We start from the raw sequence: 19271 nt of genomic DNA, 5'->3' as shown, positions 1-19271 counted from the left end.
AGACAGTGTTTGACCGCATGTTCCAGCTATTTATGAATGAGATGCTCAGTCTATATTTTATTTTAAGTCTATGATACAAACTGATTGAGCCATTTTCGAGTGTTAAATTAGGCTTTTAATCATCTTGTAATCTTATACCACAGATTATTATTTCATATGTGGCACTTATTTCATCTTGCTGGTAAATGCCGCTGTGACCTCGGACTGCCTCGGACCTTTAACAGGAGTAAAGACGTTGTCAGACATCATTTTTTTCTCGAATGCATTCTTGCCTTTTGTAAAAATGTATTCCTAATTAAAATTGGGAATGCATTTTTTAGATTTTTGTCATATTTTAAGTTCTTACAAGGAAATATGAATTCCTAGGGCAATATCGTCGGCTTTATGACGAAAAGGCGTATCTCGTTTTTTGGCGATTTTGAGATATCAACGTCATTACATGCCCATTGGACCATTTTTTAATATAGCGAATTTGCGCAATTCAATATTATACCTTTTTCATTTTATATTCGTTTAAAAATTTGCCCCATCTCAAATACTAGAATTCTTTGTTATGACGAAGAGACGTATGTTGAGATAGGGCGCTTTGTTATATCAATTAATATACCAATTGTTAAACGACAAGAAAGATGGCATATGAGATAGGTCCTTTTGTTTTAAGTTATGAAAATGCGTGCGAGAAAAGAATTAATTTTCTGAGGGTTGCTTGGGACAAAACAAAACTTCTAACATGGCAGCAGCTGTCTTTTACAGAGTGGTGTTGAGTCTGATTTTTTGCCAAAAACCATGATCAGAATGAGTTAGATCCAAAAAATTGTCCGGAAGCAAATCACCGAAACGAGGATTGCCCTAATGGAAAATTTCCCGAAATCATAATTTCCCTAAGAACATTTTAGCGAACCAGAAAGTTGCCCGAAAAATGCAATAATTTTCATCTCATTATCATTGTTGGGCAATTGTCATTTTCATCCCTGCCAATTTCTGGAAAATTTTATTTATTGTGCCTATCATCATCCGGCATAAACACGTAGAATGGATGTCGAATTTGTTATCAGTGAACAGAGTAAACAGAAACTGTTACTCCACAGTTATTTGTATCAAAAAGGCACGGATGAAGAAACATGTTTTGTTTATGTTTAGTTGTTTGATTTTTATTAAATGGACCGTGCGTTTATACTATACCAAAAATCGACATTTTGAGTAATTTTTATTTCTGTCAATTGTAATTCAATGATTTTTGTTTTCGGGCAACTTTTTGGTTAATTTGTTAATCAAATTGTTTCCGGGTAATTTTACTAAATCCGTTGCATTGCTGAACAGTAACCCTAAAACAATAGCTAATTCTTTCAACTCAATTAACTAAATAATTACTAAAAATATATTAGTTAAAAAATGTATTTTTATATAAAAACAATATTAATAAGAGTAATTTAATTTATTATTGACTTTGCTCTAGAATGAACATTGCCTTTGCTTTCAGTTGATTTAATCCAACGCCAATAAAAGTGTTTAAAAAATTGTTTTTGATTTTTTGATGATTTCTAGATTTTTTCTTGTATGTATCTAAAGTGAATATTTTATTATTTTTTTTCCTTAGATACACTTTACCATCATTTTTAAATTTATTTTACATGGGCGTATGTATACTATTCGGTCGGAAATAAATTTATTATATTAAAACAAAGATGCCTATCTCTATTAAACAACTAAAAATAAATTATTAATTAGAATTTAGGCTCAATTTATTTTTAGAACGTTACCTCAATGTCTCCTTTCAAGTGCTAATACAAAAAAACTATTAAAAATTAAATACTTTACATTTATTGGCCGAATAAAGTAAGCGATTTTCTTTAAATTGTTCTCCTGAAAAGTAGCAAAAATCGAGATAGGTACGCCTTTTCGTCATAAAGCCGCCGATATTTCTTTACCTATATTGTCACTTGGTAAAAGCACAGCTTATACTACAAGAAAAATATACTTAAATAAAATAGTCGAGTGCAGCGTTGATCCGAGTTCACATGAACTCAAGTTTAAAACATGTTTGTACCACTGGGCCTGACATACAAATATAATAACTTGTCCGATTGATGATAAAAAAATGAAAAAGATAACGTACTTAAAACGTATCTACGTCAATTATTTATTATTTTCTTGCTATATCCTGCCACTCATATATTTATTTTGATATATTTTAATAATATTTCATAACCGCTACAATAAAGCCATTCCACTTCAACAATTAAAATATTGAAGATAACAAATTCGTATTTTGCATTTCAACTGTGTTTATTTTTTATTACTCTATCTTTGGAGATTATCTACTTCCTGTTGTAAAAGTACATTAACAAGTTTATTCAATTATTTCATATTAAAACGGTACCGAAATGCGCCTTTAGGTACTTGTAGCCCCGTAGGAGATATTCTAATTTGTATAAAATACAGGGTTTTGCAAACTATCATATTTCGGGTAATGCGTGTGTGGATTGGGAGTATTCGTTCATTGACATGCAATAATAAAAATAATACTACCTTATATAGAGTGTCTAAAAATTTATATTGAATATTTACTAGCTTTAAACGGCAATAATTCGTGTAAGGACATCCTGTACCTACATTTTACGTGAATAAAATGCACAATTTAGTTGTCTATCATATTGTATTATACCATTTTTACCTATCTCTAGTCTTCGTAGAAAATGCATTTTCTTATAATTTAGACCTTATTTTTCGATATACCCATGGAATATTGACATTTTAGATATTTTTTTAAAGAAACAAATAATGTACAAAATGTACAGAGACAAAGCATTTACAAAACAAACAAAAGCAAAAAAAATATACAAATAATAAAAAATATACAATACAAATCATACATTTCAAAAAAGTTTAAGTCATTAAAATTACAAATAGAACACACAACACAAAAAAAGCGTATCAATAAAATTTTACAATAGGAAGAGTGTAAATAGATATAATTTTAAGAGTTCTAAAATATTAAATACTTGTCCTTTGACCAGTGTGTGAGATGATCAAAATTTAAAACTTCAAAATTGTTCATGATTAAACATCAACAAAAAAGTCGTTTACCACATATTGGCTATCTCCAGTAAGTATGATTTCAGAGCTTTGCGAAATGAATGAAAGCGACTTGATATTCAAAGGCAGATGATTGTACATTTTTTTGGCATTGCACAATATTGAACTTTTAACTTGTTCTGAGGTTGGCAGATAAAGATCGTGCTCCGCATTCCTAAGTGGGTAGTTATGAGATGGTTTTTCGGGAATAGCAGATATGTGCTTGCGGGTTAAGCAAACGGATTCAAAAATGAATAAAGAGTCAGTGTTTTTTGATATTTTTAAAGAAATTCTGGCAGTGAGTTCTACTGCTCAGTCCAAATAAATATTGAACTGCTCTATTTTGAAGTCTGAAAATACGATCAAATTTTGTTGCGCAGAAAGTACCCCAGAATAGAAGGGCATAACGAAGATGTGACTCAAAAAGGGCATACTAGGCTATTCTAGAGGTTGATAAGTTAAGTTCCTTAGAAACTGATCTTAGCGCAAAACAGGCAGCGCTTAGTTTCTTTGATAGAGCTTCGATATGAAAGTCCCATTTTAACGAGTTGCCTACAACAAGTCCTAAGAATTTCACGCAGTCCGCGACGTCAATAGTGGTGTTATTAAGTACAAAAGGTTGTATAGTAGTTTTATATGACAAAACTTTAGTTTTTGATAGGTTGAGGCATAGGAGATTAGAATCGCACCAATATTTACTTTTAAGTAAGTCACTGGACATAGTACTATACAGTGCCGTAACATCTGGGCTGCTCCAAGTGAAACTAGTATCGTCCGCAAAGAGGCAGATTTTACCGCTAATGTCTAGATTTGCAATGTCGTTGATAAACACCAGAAACAAAATAGGGCCAAGTACTGAACCCTGAGAGACACCACATTCTATAGGCTTACAAGAAGACATAGACGTATTAATCCTCACAAGCTGCCTTCTGTTGCCAAGATATGACTTAAGCCATTCGAGCGGCACTCCCCTGAAACCATAGTATTGCAATTTGTTAGTTAAGATATTATGATTTACACAGTCGAATGCCTTGGAGAAATCACAGAAAATTGTAGCTGTAGAGTGATGGTTATTCAGGCTAGAGTATACATGATTAAAAAGGTCGAACATAGCATCATTTGTGCAATTGTTACTTAGAAATACAAATTGATGGGTAGTAAGTATTTTACATTTAAGGAGAAAAGATAGAAACCTTTTTTTAACCAATCTTTCAATAATCTTAGATAATGTGGACAGGAGTGCAATTGGACGATAGTTCATCTTTACCTCCTCCTTAATGCAGAGGAATAATTATTGCTGTCTTAAGGCAGTTTGGAAAAACTCTTTTTTGGAATGACTTTTTTGGATTAATGTGCATTCAGGAAGTTCAGAGCACATTTTGAGAGTAAGCACATCAGTCCCAGAGGATTTCTTTTTAATACTGTTAATTGTACTACGGAGCTCATCTAATGTTACGGGCGTGAAGAAGAAATCGTGTAAATTCTCATTTGCTTTAGGGAGATATGAAAGTGAATCATGAGAAGGAGTTATAGTCAGTGGCGGATTTAGACATATTTGCGCCCTAGGCTAATAAAAATTTGGCCAAACCCCCCACCAGCCCCGGAATTTTATTCTTAAACAATTTATGTTATTGAGGACTAGCTACAAAAAGAATATTTAATTTTTCACTACTTATTTAGAATGGACCTGCATAATTAAATGCAGGTCACATGAATTAACATGTGGATTAGCTCCAGTGGCGGACTAAGGATTAAGGAATTCATACCAATTAGAATAAGAATAAGGTAATTCATACCAATTTTGTTGTTATAACCTTACCAACAAAGATTCGGTTAAATTAAAGTAATCTATAAGGGTTGATTTTCCTAATTATTATTTCGTGGATATGAAAAATACTCCACTATGCGACCGGCGGTCTTTTTAGTTTGCGGCACTTTGTCGATAAATATCAAAGGATTATCGCGAGAATGGCAATTTTTGATCGAATATTTATGTGTTCTGTTTTTAAAGAAATACCCGCCAAAAATTTTGAATGTCCAGTTTGGTATAACAAAGCGCCTACAAACCAGGGATAATTATGCCGTCGCCGTGGCGCCTATTTTTCTTCGGCGCCCTAGGCTATAGCCTAGTTAGCCTATTGGGCAATCCGCCTATAGTTATAGTGTTCACTAAATTTTTAGCTACATTAGCAAAGTATATGTTTAAATCTTCAGGTGAATTAGAGACTGTGCCAGACGAAGAAGTCTTATTCCTTAAGTCATTTACAATAGCCGAAGTCTCCTTAGCAACATTACCGGATTTGGCTAGCCTACCATTATAATAAATGTCATTGGTAGCTTTTATAGTCTTACGATAGTCTTATCTCTTAAATAATATCATCATTATTTTCACCCAAATATTAATTAATTACATATTTGATTGTGTAAGTTAATTAATATTAAAAAAATAATAAATTATTCTAAATAAATGTGGATTTGAATTAGAAATCAATATGATAATAAGTTATGAATGTGAACACCTCTGTTGTTATAAATAAGCATTCATCAAAAAATTATATAACATTTATAAGGTGTTACTTTTTACACATCCAAACTTCAAGTTTTTTCAACAATTAAAATGTTGAAGATAATAAATTTATCTTTTGCATTTCAAGTGTGTTTCATATAAAAAACACAATTCTTCCACTATAAAAAGTTGTGAGATCTCATGTAAAACCAAGTCAGTTTATTTTATTTAGCCTCTCTTTAAGCATATATTCAATAATTTTGTTATAAATTGTTAGTATCAATATTAGTCATCTTTATTTCTGTAATAATTATAATGACTTGGCAATTGCACAGCACCATGATTACAAAATATAATAATCGTACGAACCAACTAAGAACATTTCACGACCTTGATAGAAAACGATCGCCTTCTCTCTTGGGTTTTAATCATGGACGCGCCAGTGCAAGAGAGACAAACGATGTCTAAGTGATGACGCTCGTAGCATGTTCTAGACCATCTCGATTACTCAGTAAATCCACGGTGCCTTTAAAAATAAAGTTTTTAATCAGAATAGAATATAATATCGTTTCAACTTTTGATCTATAAGGATAATTCGAGATTTTTCATTTTTTCCTTCCGTTATAAGCTCAAACCTACCTAAAATTCGAAATTTGAAGTTAGTGACATGATATCTAGAAGTAGGTACCTTAGAATTTTGATGACAGCGAGTGAGCCACTGGTAAAGTTAAGTTAAAGGTAAAGTTAAAGAAAAAATTCACAATCCTTGAATTATTGTTGGTACATTGATATACTAAGAAAATCGGAAGAGACCGCTTCGATTAATTCTAGTTTTCTACCCTTTTCTCGACTGAAAAGTCAGTTAGAGGTAGCGGCTAGGCAGCTAAATTCCATAAGGGTATTTCGAGATTTTTTTATTTTTTTCCTTCCATTATAAGCTTAAAGCTACCTAAAATTCAAAATTTTAAGTTTGTAACTCTTCTAGAAGTACCTGAGAATTTTGATAATCTGTCAGCGAGTCAATGTCGAAATTAAAGAAATTTGATAAGCGATAATTCATAAACTATGAGGTATAATTACTAGATATTTTGGTAACCTAGCCAGCTATAGAATGTCTTCACGTGTAGTGAAAATTATTATTCTTGCTTTATCCACAACGAAGTTACAGGGTGGTCAAAAGTGCGGCTAATACGTTCGAGAAAAGGATGGTACGGCTGTGCTCGACTTGGAGGACCCTCAGATTTACTTGTCTCTTCAAGACTGATTCATAGTTAGCAATTTGTAGGATGGAGTAGTTAAAGGGGGTAAAATTCTCAAATTGAGAAGAATAAGTTTTAAGGCTGTAGAATTGCGTGGATACAGTGAAAAAAATATTGTTCATAATATTAATGAACATTCATTATTAACTGTTGTTTCATTGGGACAATGATTTTGTTCATTAATATAATGATTTGTTCATCATAGATCGATGTCCGATTTATTAATACTATGAATCTAATTTCATCAATATAATGAAAATCTGGTTATTAAATTAATGTAAGATTTTTATTAATATAATGAACGCGTTCAGTGTCCCAATGAACGCGTTCTTTATTTTAGTGCTGAAACTTTAATAAACACATAATCATTATATTAATGTACTAAATCATTGATTAATGAGTTGTAGATTGTGACAATGAACAATGTTATTAATACAACGAACACACTACATTATATTAATGTACCTACACGGGTATTAATATCATGAATAAAATATTAGGGCTTAAATGTCCGCCATGCTGATCGGTTACTTTGGCACTTTAATAACATCTGTGTGGTTGAGTTATTCAGTGAGGCTTTAGTTTCATTAGAACGGTAAGTGTTCTCTTCAATATTTTAAATATTTTAAATAAAAGTCCTATCGTATTGTAGTTAATTTGTTGTGTTGTCAAATCAAATTCCGCTATATGAGATCTCTGGTGTGGGTATTCATTAAAACAGCGGTTTCCAAATATGTTTCAGAATATAAAAAACAAAAAGAAGAAAAACATAGTAACAAGTCGAGGCATGGAACTGATTATGGTAAATTCTTTTAATATTTGACATTTTAATTATTTTGATATACGTCTTTTAGAACCGGAAGATGTTGAGACCTGCCTTCAAGCCCTCAAATTCGACAATTTAACATCGGACCCACTTGATGTGACTTGGAAAGCCTGTTGCAAATTCGTCTAGGCGTTATCAAGTCTAAGGATACAGCTAATATAATGAAGAAATAGTCTTTTTATAGAAATCCTTCAGGATATCGTCTGGTAAATTAATTTTCTTATTATAATTTACCCTAAAATTAATAATAACATTACTATTCTCTTCGTCGATTCGATTTTTTTAAATTTTAATTTCTATATGCTATATTGAGTTTAATAAATTATTATTAGTTTATTGCACTTGTTTTTTATTAATAATCCCTAATGGAAAAATTTACTGTGCTCGTAAGTAAATCGGCACTATTAGTAATTTTGTTACCTTTGTAGCTAAGGGCTTGTTCAAATGGAAATCTATTTATAGTAGAATTATTTCAGGTAGTTGGCTGGGAAATGACTATCAATGACATTTCATATCAATGACAGCGATCTTCATCATCGATTATACGGTGTAACAAGAGTTACTAATAGTGTCGACTTTTAAATGTATAACTAAATAGATTATGCAATTATTTCATTGTATTAATGATAACGGTTCATTAATATAAGGATTTAGGTACATTATATTAATGAAATCTGTTCATTGTACCAATGAATGTGTTCTTCAAATTAATGAACACTGTTCATTGATTTAATGAACTTAAAGTGCATAGAGTTAATGAATTCCTTTCCTTGTGCCAATGAAATCGTTCATCGGCTCAAAATTAATGATTTAATTCATTATATTAATGAACTTTTCATTATATTTATGTCGACTTTTGGTTCAGTGTACAGATTCAGAGAGATATAAATTAAAAAAATTCAATATTTCTTTTACAGTGTATATTTTATTCATTATAAGTATAAAAAAATATTTTGTCATAATATAATATATTACTAAAGCTATGTTCTATTTATTAAAATTCTTAAACGTTTAACAAGTGAATCCAGAGGGCGTAAAGTTACAGCTGTTTGATTTTTTCGCGCTGGAAATAGAAACACCGGACCATGCCCAATTACTGCATCCTCCATCGCCGCATAAAATGTATACCGACATGCTGCTAGATCCTCCAGACATGGAGCCTGTCACCGATTGGAGATTCAAATTTGTAATAGGTATATTACCTAACGGATCACCACTATCGCCACCATTTGCATAATTCTCTTGAACGTTAATGCCATAATTGGTAATTCCTGAAAATAAAATCGATTCATGTAGACCTAAGATCATAACAGAGGTTATTTGACACGCTTTTCAGAAAAAGACTCATTTTATGTATTCTTCTATGATATTTTATCTGATAAGGTTGACTAATTTATATACAAATTATTAATCAATGTAATGAATAATATACAGGGTGCGTCTTAAATAAGTGCCAAAATTTTAAGAGGTTGTGAAATTTTTTCGCAAAAAAAATTGAAAATTTGAATTTTTTTTAAAGAAATTTTATAATTTTTTAGTTAAAAATCATAATATCTTCATAATATGGCAACATAGCTAGTAGATTAAATTTACCAGAAAGAAAAGCCAGAAAAAATCCAGTGGTTCTCAAAAATTAAGCAAAAAATATATTTTTTGGAAATTTTCAAAGTATAATCAAATATCTTACTATTTATTTTAGGCTTATTTGGAAAACGGTAAAGAGAAAATTATGTTTCTTTTATCGAGATCGACTAGCCCCGAAAATATTGACTTGACTTATTTAAGACTCATCCTGTACAGAGTATGTTTCTAATTCACACTTGTAGTCCGGTCGGGATATTAGATCCCGTGTGTTTTTTAGGGGTTAGGGGGTATTTTCTTGTGATTCTAAATAATTTTTAAGGTTCTAACGTCAAAATTAAGCGTGGAAGTCACTTTGAAAATTTTGTCGTTTGGTCGCTACAGAAAAAAATAAAGGTGCAAATAAAAATAAGATGTAATCTCTCGGAAACGGTAAGTAGCTAAACGACTAGCGAAGCCTATACGGATAGAGCTAGTGGAGCTCTATTATATATTATTACTCTCTTTGTATATATTACAGCTAAACAAAATAAAAACACTAAATCACCACAATACACCAAAACACTTTTACTTTTACACTGGACGCGCGTTTCGCTAACTATGTTAGCATCATCAGCAGATGATTATAAACTAAAGTACAATCTACAAGTTGAGCGTTTATATACTCGCCCAGTGGGCACCGAGTGGGCGTGGCAAAATCTAGCCAACCGAGTCAGAGCCAACTGAGCGTAACAGTTAGATTTCCGCCACTAGAGTAGTAGGAACAAAGAACTTGAAGGAATTGGACGGTTGTCTCTGTTCATACTATCTTTACATTTATTAATTCTGATGCTTTCATATGCATCTAATTGCCTGTAATTTGAGAGTTGTTTAATTAATTTTAAATTATTAAGATCTATACAATGTTCTTTATCAACAATATGTTCGGCAATGCAAGATTTATCCGGTCTACCATATCTTATCTGAGCTAAATGTTCTTTAAATCTAGTTAATATTGATCTTCTAGTTTGCCCAACATATTTCTGATTACAATCTTTACAAGAAATTTCATAAATACCCGACCTTTCCAGTGGAGGTTTTTTATCCTTTGGATTACCTAATAATTGTTGTAATTTATTATTAGCACTATATAATTAAGGATACTTGCAATTTCCTCTTTAAAGAGAGATCAATAAGGGTGTTACATTCTTTTAGAGTTTTTTTAACGTCTGCTACCATCTTAGAGAAAGGATTCTTTTTCAAATTTATGTAGGGGCCATTATCGATTAAGTTGTTAACCTTATCGTAATAGTCTTTTTTATCTAATATAACAACCTTATTTCCCTTATCAGCTTTTAGGTAGAAACAATCTTTGTTACGTTAACTCTTGACAATATTGTGCTTCTTGTTAGATTTTAATGATTTACTTGAAACGATATTTTTTGATAACTGATTTCTACAAGCCTCTCTTGCAAATACCTTAGAAGCCTCGGGCAAGTGCTGAATAGCAGTTTCAACACCAACGACGATTTCCTCCAAAGCGCTACCAGAGTTGGGCAATGCAAACTTTAAACCTTTGTTTAATAAACTGAGCTCTTGTTTATTAAAAGTCTGCGAAGAAAGATTCTCTACTATGTTTATGTCTCTTTGGAAAACATGTTTGTTTTTAGAGCTTTTTAATTTTTTAAACTTACTATTCAAAATGGACATTTTCTTAACAAATTTTGAATTGATAACCACAAACATATTTCTCTGAAAGAGACACCAACATTCATACTCTACATTAGTTAGCTTATAAGTAAGTTTTTTGTAAAGTCCATAGGCTTCAATTTCAAGCCTACTTCGTTTACTATACAGAAATTTGATTTCTAAATCAAATTCCGATTTGAAAGATTTTTGAGCGTGGATCGATGTAGATCGATTAGTTAATTTTTTTAGTACGTATCCACGGTTTGTTAAAAAAGTACATACAGGGTGAGAAAAAAAAATAAAAATCGATTTTTTTCATTTTCGGTATTTTTTTTAAATACAACATAGCCTAAAAAGGGGGTCAGATTGCATTTAGAATTCTTACATTAACGTTTTCTCACCGTACCAGTGAGAAAAATAATAATAATAAATAGTTAATAAATAAAAAAAAATTCTAGGAGTATATTCAGAAAATCGACAATCGAAATCTTTCTAACTAAATATCTCGGAAACTGTGAATTTTCGAAACACAGTTCAAATGGGGCGAATATAGAGCTCCACTAGCTCTATCTGCAGGAACTCACTGGTCGTTTAGCTACTTACCGTTTCTGAGAGGAAACATCTTATTGTTATTTACACCTTTATTTTTTTTCTGCTGGTATAATTTAATGTAAACGCCAAAGTTTTCCGACTTCCATGCTTAATTTCAACGTTAACACCTTAAAATTATTTAGAATCATAAAAAGAACCGGACTATTGAGATCGATGATGCGTTATAACCATCAAAAATACAATGTGCTCATTGGTTCAATACGTACTACGCCAATGTTTGAATTTAGCTACTTGCTTGAGACAAAATTAACTTACCAGAAAGTTTAATGTTTTTGTAAGTCACATCACTGATTGCACCGGTACCGGCATCTTTGTGCGTCTTTATGTGGATGCCATTTCGAGAATTCTTTACGGTACAATCGCTAAAAACGACGTTTTTAACTGTGTTTGCATCCCCATTCTCAGTACTTTGTCCTACTGAGAGACTGAGCCCGTGTCCACCGCTGCATGTTAAGCTTTCGAAAACCAAGTTTGAACCTTGGTTAATAGCCACGCAATCGTCTTGGTTCTTGACAACGGAGTTTTTAATGGTGATGCCGGTCGAGCCGGAGATATCGAAGCCGTCAGTGTTGTGTCCACCTGCCTAAAAATAAAATGGGCTTATTTTGATATCGGTTGAACCCCAATTTGATAGAAACACGATTTGATATGTGACAGCCGAGAAAGTATATAGTACGAGAGCTAGCAACGTCGGGAAAACAAATATTTTAAGAAAGCTGGCTCTTTGATATACTCTTTACTATGCCCTCTGGAACAGCGTGCAGCCAGCGCGTCTGGCTGCCGATACACGTTGCGTTCACTACTGCCTATCGGAAGAAGATCCTACATTTTTTATTTAGTCATTTAAATCCTAATATTGAATAAAAATCGGGCAAGTCTCCATAACGCGGCGCGAAAAGTTTCCGCCTATGAAGCGAGGAGTCCGAGTTCGAGACCGGCTCGGGGGATAACTTTTTTATTTTATTTTCGTTTATATTCTGATAATAAAGTATTAAATATTTGTTTTTTTTTCATCAGAACGGATGGCGTTTGTGGGTTTATGAGCCGTACTGTATTTAAGTAGAATTTGATACTTTTATTTGGTTTGAAGGATTATTGTGGTAATTAATTTTATTAGATATGTTTAGGGTTTGATTGTCGATAGATTGCATTCACTACTGCGCATCACATGTGTACAAGATGTCCCATTTTTGTGTTTTATGGAATTTCTCGTTTATGAGTGGAGATTATATAATGCTACTTTTTGAGGAAGTGGAGATACAATTTGCTGCTTTTTTTATGAAATATGCTACACATAGATTTGTCCTAGCCTTTTTAATTTCTGAAATACAGGATGAATTTGAGTTTAATGTATTTTCGACATCCTTCGTATCTCGATTATCTTAGAACTTATCGAAAGGATGAAAAATATGAACCTTGGAGTTTTTCACTTAGAATCCAGTGGCGTAACTAGTTCTGGGAGCTGTCATTATAGTAATATGACCAAAACTTATATATTTTTTTTAATGGGATCCCTGTATATTATTTTTTATTCTATTTGCCTTGCTATGATCTTTATAGCGTCAGTAGTGAACGCAACCTACCGGCAGCCAGACCATCCTATACCTATCTAATAATTAATTACTACAATAATCCTTCAAAACAAATGAAAGTATCAAATTCTTCTTATACACAGGCCTTATATACATTCTACTTATAAAATATTCTACTTATAAGACATTCCTTAAATTAATTTAATCTTAGTTCTCGAAAACATTGCTAGCTCTTAGACTAATACTTTACGTCAGATATTTTTAAATGAGGATACTTTGAAAATGCTTTTAAAATAAAAATAGTCACATTGAAAAAAGTGTTGGAAAGCTAACTATTATTTTAATTGACCAATTGACGTAAAAGAGAAATATCCTAGGTTTGCACGGTTGCTCGACCACCGTTCGAGTAACGAAGCCCAGAAGACTGCAGTATTCTTGGATTTTTTTAGATTTTCACCTATAGTTCTAAAACGTCGCGTTCTAGCGAAAGCTTTATTATTACTTAAATTAATTTTACCCTAAATTACCTTAATTCGATTGACCTAGAAAGCAAATCCTACATAAAATTTAATATACAGGGTGTCCCACTTAAGATGGATACAAGCCTATATCTTGGTTGTTTGTTGAGCGATTTTTTTTATTTTTGACAGGAGGCTGTATAGCTATAAGACGTACATTTTGCCCAGGATAAGAAATACGTCATAGATGTACGTTTTAATGGGGTTTGATATTTTTCGAGTCAAGAGTAAACTACCCTTAGGACAGTATTTATTTCAAATCTGATAAATTATATTGAACCCTCCTTACATAAGATAGTTAAGTTCTAATTTTTATAAATATTGATAAAGGGTGTAAAACATATCAATGGAGAAGGAAATTTAAAATACAATTTTGTTTTAAGCGCAAATATCAAAAGTTGACATATGATATGTCATTGATATGTCATGATATATTTAGAGTGTCATTTTCTATCGAATAAAGTAGAAAAATACCGAAAGTTCCATTTAAAAATCAAAAGTTTTCATTTCCTGTGAAACAGGAAGTGGCCGAAAAGAATTGAATATGTCAATCAATCCTAATTTATGTCATACATAAATTAGAGACAATGGGAAGACACCAGAATACCTCATCACTGAGTGCGCTGAGAGGACAACATATTATTATGTTTATTTTGTTCACGTATTATATCGAATCTATATTATTTTCGTTTATTACAGATTTATTACTATATAATTTAGATTACAATATATGCTTTATGATTGTTGCATAGAGTATTAAATAAAAATATCCTTAATAAAAAATATGTGAGATAATATAAGAAGGGCTATAAGTATATTTTCTTTACTGCTAATAAAAACTTACGCTATCTCCTGCTGATACGTCAATGTTCCAACCTGATAAAGTAGTATCTGAAGCGCTGCTAATAGAGACGCATTGATGAGGACAATTTTTCAGAGTAATATCATTGAAAGTAGAACTTGATGTAGTAGATATTTTGAAAAACTTTGGCTTTGTTTTTCCTTTGTCACCTTGACTGTCCCAGTAGTTAGCACCTGTAAACATTTTTTTCTGTCAATAAATAAAATATAATGTACAGGGTTATCATTTTAGTTTGATCCACTTTTAAAAGCTTATAACTTTTTTGTTTGTTGGGTTAAAGCATTCATTCAAAAAACATATTGTAGAAATTAAGAAGAATGCACATATGTACATACTAATATACAGGGTGTCCCATTTAAAAAGTTTTTGTGACACCTGTCATTTTTGACAATCGCAAAAACTTGGCTGAAACTGCTACATGTTTTTTGAATGACTGCTTAACCCAACAAACAAAAAAGTTATAAGCTTTTAAAAGTGGGTCGGGTGTCTGGAGCTCAATTTTCATCAAAAACATGATGGTGAAAACCACACATCAATATCTGTTACCGTTTCGGAGTTACGGGGTGTTTTTCAAAAATGTGCCTTTTTAACAAATCGCTGTAACTTTTTTGCTATGGAAAACGAGATGGAAAATTTTATATTTCTATGACAACGTTTTTAAAGCACCTTTTTACGTAGAATTTAATGGTTTAGTATATTTTTTTTAAAATTAATAATTTAAGAAATATCAACAGAAAATTTGATTTTTTATATGGGACACCCTGTATATTTTTTGATTTATTGAAAATAATTTAAAATTACATTTCGAAAAATATAGCACACTTGATATTTTGTTGTAATCCCCTTCAAAATACAGAATTTTTAAAAGTTCGCCACTTTTAACTAGTAGGCTTTGGACCCCTTATTGATGATAGGCCCCTAGTGAACCTCGAAAACATATTTTTACAGCAAAACGCGACACCGCCTCAGAACGCTGAAGTTGTCAGCAAATTTATGCAGCCAATTTCAAGAATAATTGAATAGTTAACCAAGATCGCAGCTGTTGGCCGTCGAGGCCGCCGAACTTAGTGGCTATGAATCTAATCCTATGGATATGTTTGCGGAAGAATAAAGGTTCTTATTTTTAAATTGCCCCTATAATCTAGACAAGAATTAAAAACACTTAGCAGTTATGAGAGGGTATCTTTCACCCCCACTGAGTTAGTGAATTCTTTGAGAAATGTTCAAAAACGGCCCCGTCTGTCCATAACAGAAGACGGTCGATATGTCAAACACCCATAGAAAAATCTCATGTTTTAGTTAGTTATTTATTTTTATTGTTATTAGATATAGTTTAAATGTGTTGATGTTGGTTAAGTGACTCGCCCCTATAACTTTTTTATTTTTTAGAAAATAAAATGAAATTTGGTATAGGTCCTAGTATGGAACATAAATCGGAATAGATTGACGTGTTCAATTACTTTCGGTCACTTCTTGTTTAACCCTTTGTTAACCCCTTGTTTAACAAACTTTTGATTTGTAAATGTTAATCTCGGTATTTTTTAGCTTATTTGACAGAATGACATTCTGAATAATATTCATAACATTATATTATAATGTATCAACTTTTGACATTTTCAATAAAAAAATAGCATTTTAAATTTCAACTAGATTGCCACGGCTGTGTTAAAATCATTAATTTTTAATCAAGGAACTTTGGAAAAATATATTTGATCGTCTAATGTTTTTTGTGCATTTTCCTGGTCGCGATAAAAAGTTTAAAATATGCCTAAATCGTATTTTTCATCATAACTCATTTCTTTTCAAATGGAACGAAGGCGGCTCATTGGCATATTTGGAAAAAGCATTTTTTAAAAAATAATTTGTTACCACATACTTGATATTTCTAGTCAATTTGTTGTTACATTAATGGACATGGCACTCTGGATTGAAATTAAAATTGCTATATTCTTAAATTAAATATGTCAAAAGTTGACATGATATTCAAAATGCAATTTTCTCTCTATATCTCAATAAACTAAAAAATACCCACATTAATATTTACAAATTAAAAGTTGTAGTCATTTCCAGTGAAACAGGAAGTGAACGAAAACAATTATTGAATTAGGTTAATCAATTCTTATTTATGTCATATACTAACATACCAAATCTCTGTTTTTATTTTCTGAAAAAAATAAGAAAGTTATAGGGGTGAGCCACTTTTCAGAAACACCCGGTATGTACAGGGTCAAATTGGAGACTATAAAAGGAAAACATCCTTTTCTATAGGAGATAGACAAAAACTAATAATAATAATAAATAAGGCTATGCTTCGGTATCTGGAGCTCAATTTTTATCAAAAACATGATGGTAAAAATCGCACATCGATATCTGTTACCGTTTCGGATGTACGAGGTGTTTTTCAAAAATGTATAGTTTTAACAAATATACAACGTTTTCCAGAAAGTATTTTAAGACGACTGGCTCTTTGATATATATTTTACTATGCTCTCTGGAACAGCATGTGGCCCGTCTGGCTGCCGATAGCCATTGCGTTCACTACTGCGCATCGGAAGAAGATTCTATATATTTTTTATTAATTTAGTCCTATAAATTCTAGTATTGAATATAAATCGAACATGTCTCCATAGCGCAGTGTATAGAGTTTTCGACCACGAACCGATGATTCAGAGTTCGAATCCGGGTCACGGCAAAGACTTTTATTTCATTTTCGTTTATATTCTGATAGTAAAGTATTAAATATTTTTTTTGAATCACCAGAACCGATGATTCAGAGTTCGAATCCGGTTCAGGGCAAAGACTTTTATTTCATTTTCGTTTATATTCTGATAGTAAAGTATTAAATATTTTTTTTGAATCACCAGAATTATTTAATAATATTAATAATTTAGCCCTGACCCGGAATCGAAATCTGAATCATCGGTTCGTGGACGGAAACTCTACGCACTGCGCTATGGAGACATGTTAGATTTATATTCAGTACTAGAATTTAAAGGACTAATAAGGATTTTCTTTCAATACACAGTAGGAAACGCAACGTTTACCGGCAGCCAGACGGGCCGCATGCTGTTCTAGAGAGCATAGTAAAATATATATCAAAGAGCCAGACTATTAATGGTTTAAGTATATATTTTTTTTAAATTAATAATTTAAGAGTTATAAATAGAAAATTTTATTTTTTATATGCGACACTATGTGTATTTTTAATTTATTAAACAGAACTTAAAATTACCTTTTCAAAAATATAGCATACTTGATATTTTGCTCAAAATATAGAGATTTTTAAAATTCGCCCACTTTCACTGGGTAGGCTTTGGTTTGGCCATAACCCAGAAAACAAATGCCTCCCGGTAACCGTAAGCAGCAATTAAAGCAATATTTGCAATAGTAAGCATGCTATTTAAATATCTCAAAAACCAAAGTTTTAAAATATATTAAACCGTTATAATAAATGCCTTATTTTATGCCCAAGAATTCAAAAATGAAATAAAATAACGGGTGTTCCATAAGAAAAAATATAACTTTGGTATGGATCTTAATTCTGATACACCCTGTACATTTGAAAATAATTTTAAATTATGCACATTGCCTTTCCACCCTGTATTTATTAATAAAATTAATACTAATCAGAAAATACAAATAGTAATAATAATTTTGAAAAAAAATTGTAAGTTGCAAGTATCACACAAATATATCACCCAAATGTTGATTCTCGTAGTATTAACAGATAGATATCGTAGTCTATCTTAAAATTAATTGAATTAATATAAATTTAAATTCTTACCTTCTCCATCAAATTTTCCACTAGCACCATTAATTGTAACTTGTTTTCCCGACACTTGAACCAAAGGTCCTTTCCATTCTTGGTATCCGAATTTGATAGTACCTTGGATATTGACAGTGGTGCCGGTTTTTAATTTTAAAGCTAAAGTTGTACCGGCCGGCACTGTAAAAGAGCCCAGGTTGATGGTGGTGCAACTTGAAATCGCAGATGCCACATCGTCGTATGAACTTACTGTACAAGTGGCCCCTAAGGAGTTGTTTGAAGGTTTGGCTAATGCCAAAGAAACAAGAAATATGATGTTGTAAAGCAGTGCGTTCATTATGAGGACTTGTATGGTTTCTGAAAAGTTTCAATCTCTTTTTATAGTATATCTGCACTAGCTAAGTGCCAATATGAAGTGGATCTGATAATAGGATTAATTAAAAACATTAGTAAATATTCAACTTGCGTCACAAAAAAAATAAAACTGACCTGTTTATATATTTTCATCAAAATATTATTGGAAGTAATTATGTAGAACTGGTACTTGAAATTTGGTTCTTAATAATAATAAATATATACCTACTTATAATAAATAATCTCGCACTTGCATCTAAGTGGAAACGGAAAACCATTGTTGATGAATAAGAGTAGACACTTGTATACACATTAAAACATATTTTTGAAGACATTGCTACGTTCTCAAGGACATTGACGATAATTTTTATTCAAAATAAAATGCAAGAATATAATAAAAACTGATTATCTGAAATAAAACTTTCAAAAAAGCAACCAAAGCTGGTTAATACACAATATTAATGGAAGAAAGTAACTATACCACTTAAAAACGAGGTAAATTTTTCAAGTACAGAGATTTTTGCTAAATATACAGGGGGCTAAAAATTCGAGTTACGAGCATTGGTGTCCCGGAAACCGTAATAGATGCGAAGATGGTTAAATTGGGACAAAGTTGCTCCTTGGCATGTTCACCAAGTTGCGATCAAAAATTTTTTTAAAAATTTCAAGGATTGCTGAGTTTTTTTGGAAAAAAACTGATTTTTTTGAAAAT

General features: G+C 31.6%; 1 protein-coding gene across 1 annotated transcript; it reads right to left on the bottom strand.

The window, feature by feature from the left end:
• Positions 1-8569: 8569 nt before the first annotated feature.
• Positions 8570-18847, bottom strand: LOC115891378 (polygalacturonase-like). The gene is made up of 5 exons (XM_030911825.1): positions 18789-18847; positions 18224-18562; positions 14422-14612; positions 11783-12110; positions 8570-8937 (listed from the first exon to the last, which is right to left on the bottom strand). The coding sequence occupies exons 1-5, from the start codon at positions 18835-18837 to the stop codon at positions 8678-8680; spliced, it is 1167 nt and encodes a 388-aa protein (XP_030767685.1). The 5' UTR covers positions 18838-18847; the 3' UTR covers positions 8570-8677.
• Positions 18848-19271: the final 424 nt, after the last annotated feature.

Source organism: Sitophilus oryzae, unplaced genomic scaffold, assembly GCF_002938485.1.
Source record: "Sitophilus oryzae breed Bouriz unplaced genomic scaffold, Soryzae_2.0 scaffold_1180_pilon_pilon, whole genome shotgun sequence".
Taxonomy (NCBI): domain Eukaryota; kingdom Metazoa; phylum Arthropoda; class Insecta; order Coleoptera; family Curculionidae; genus Sitophilus; species Sitophilus oryzae.
This window is presented reverse-complemented; position numbering and strand designations above follow the sequence as displayed.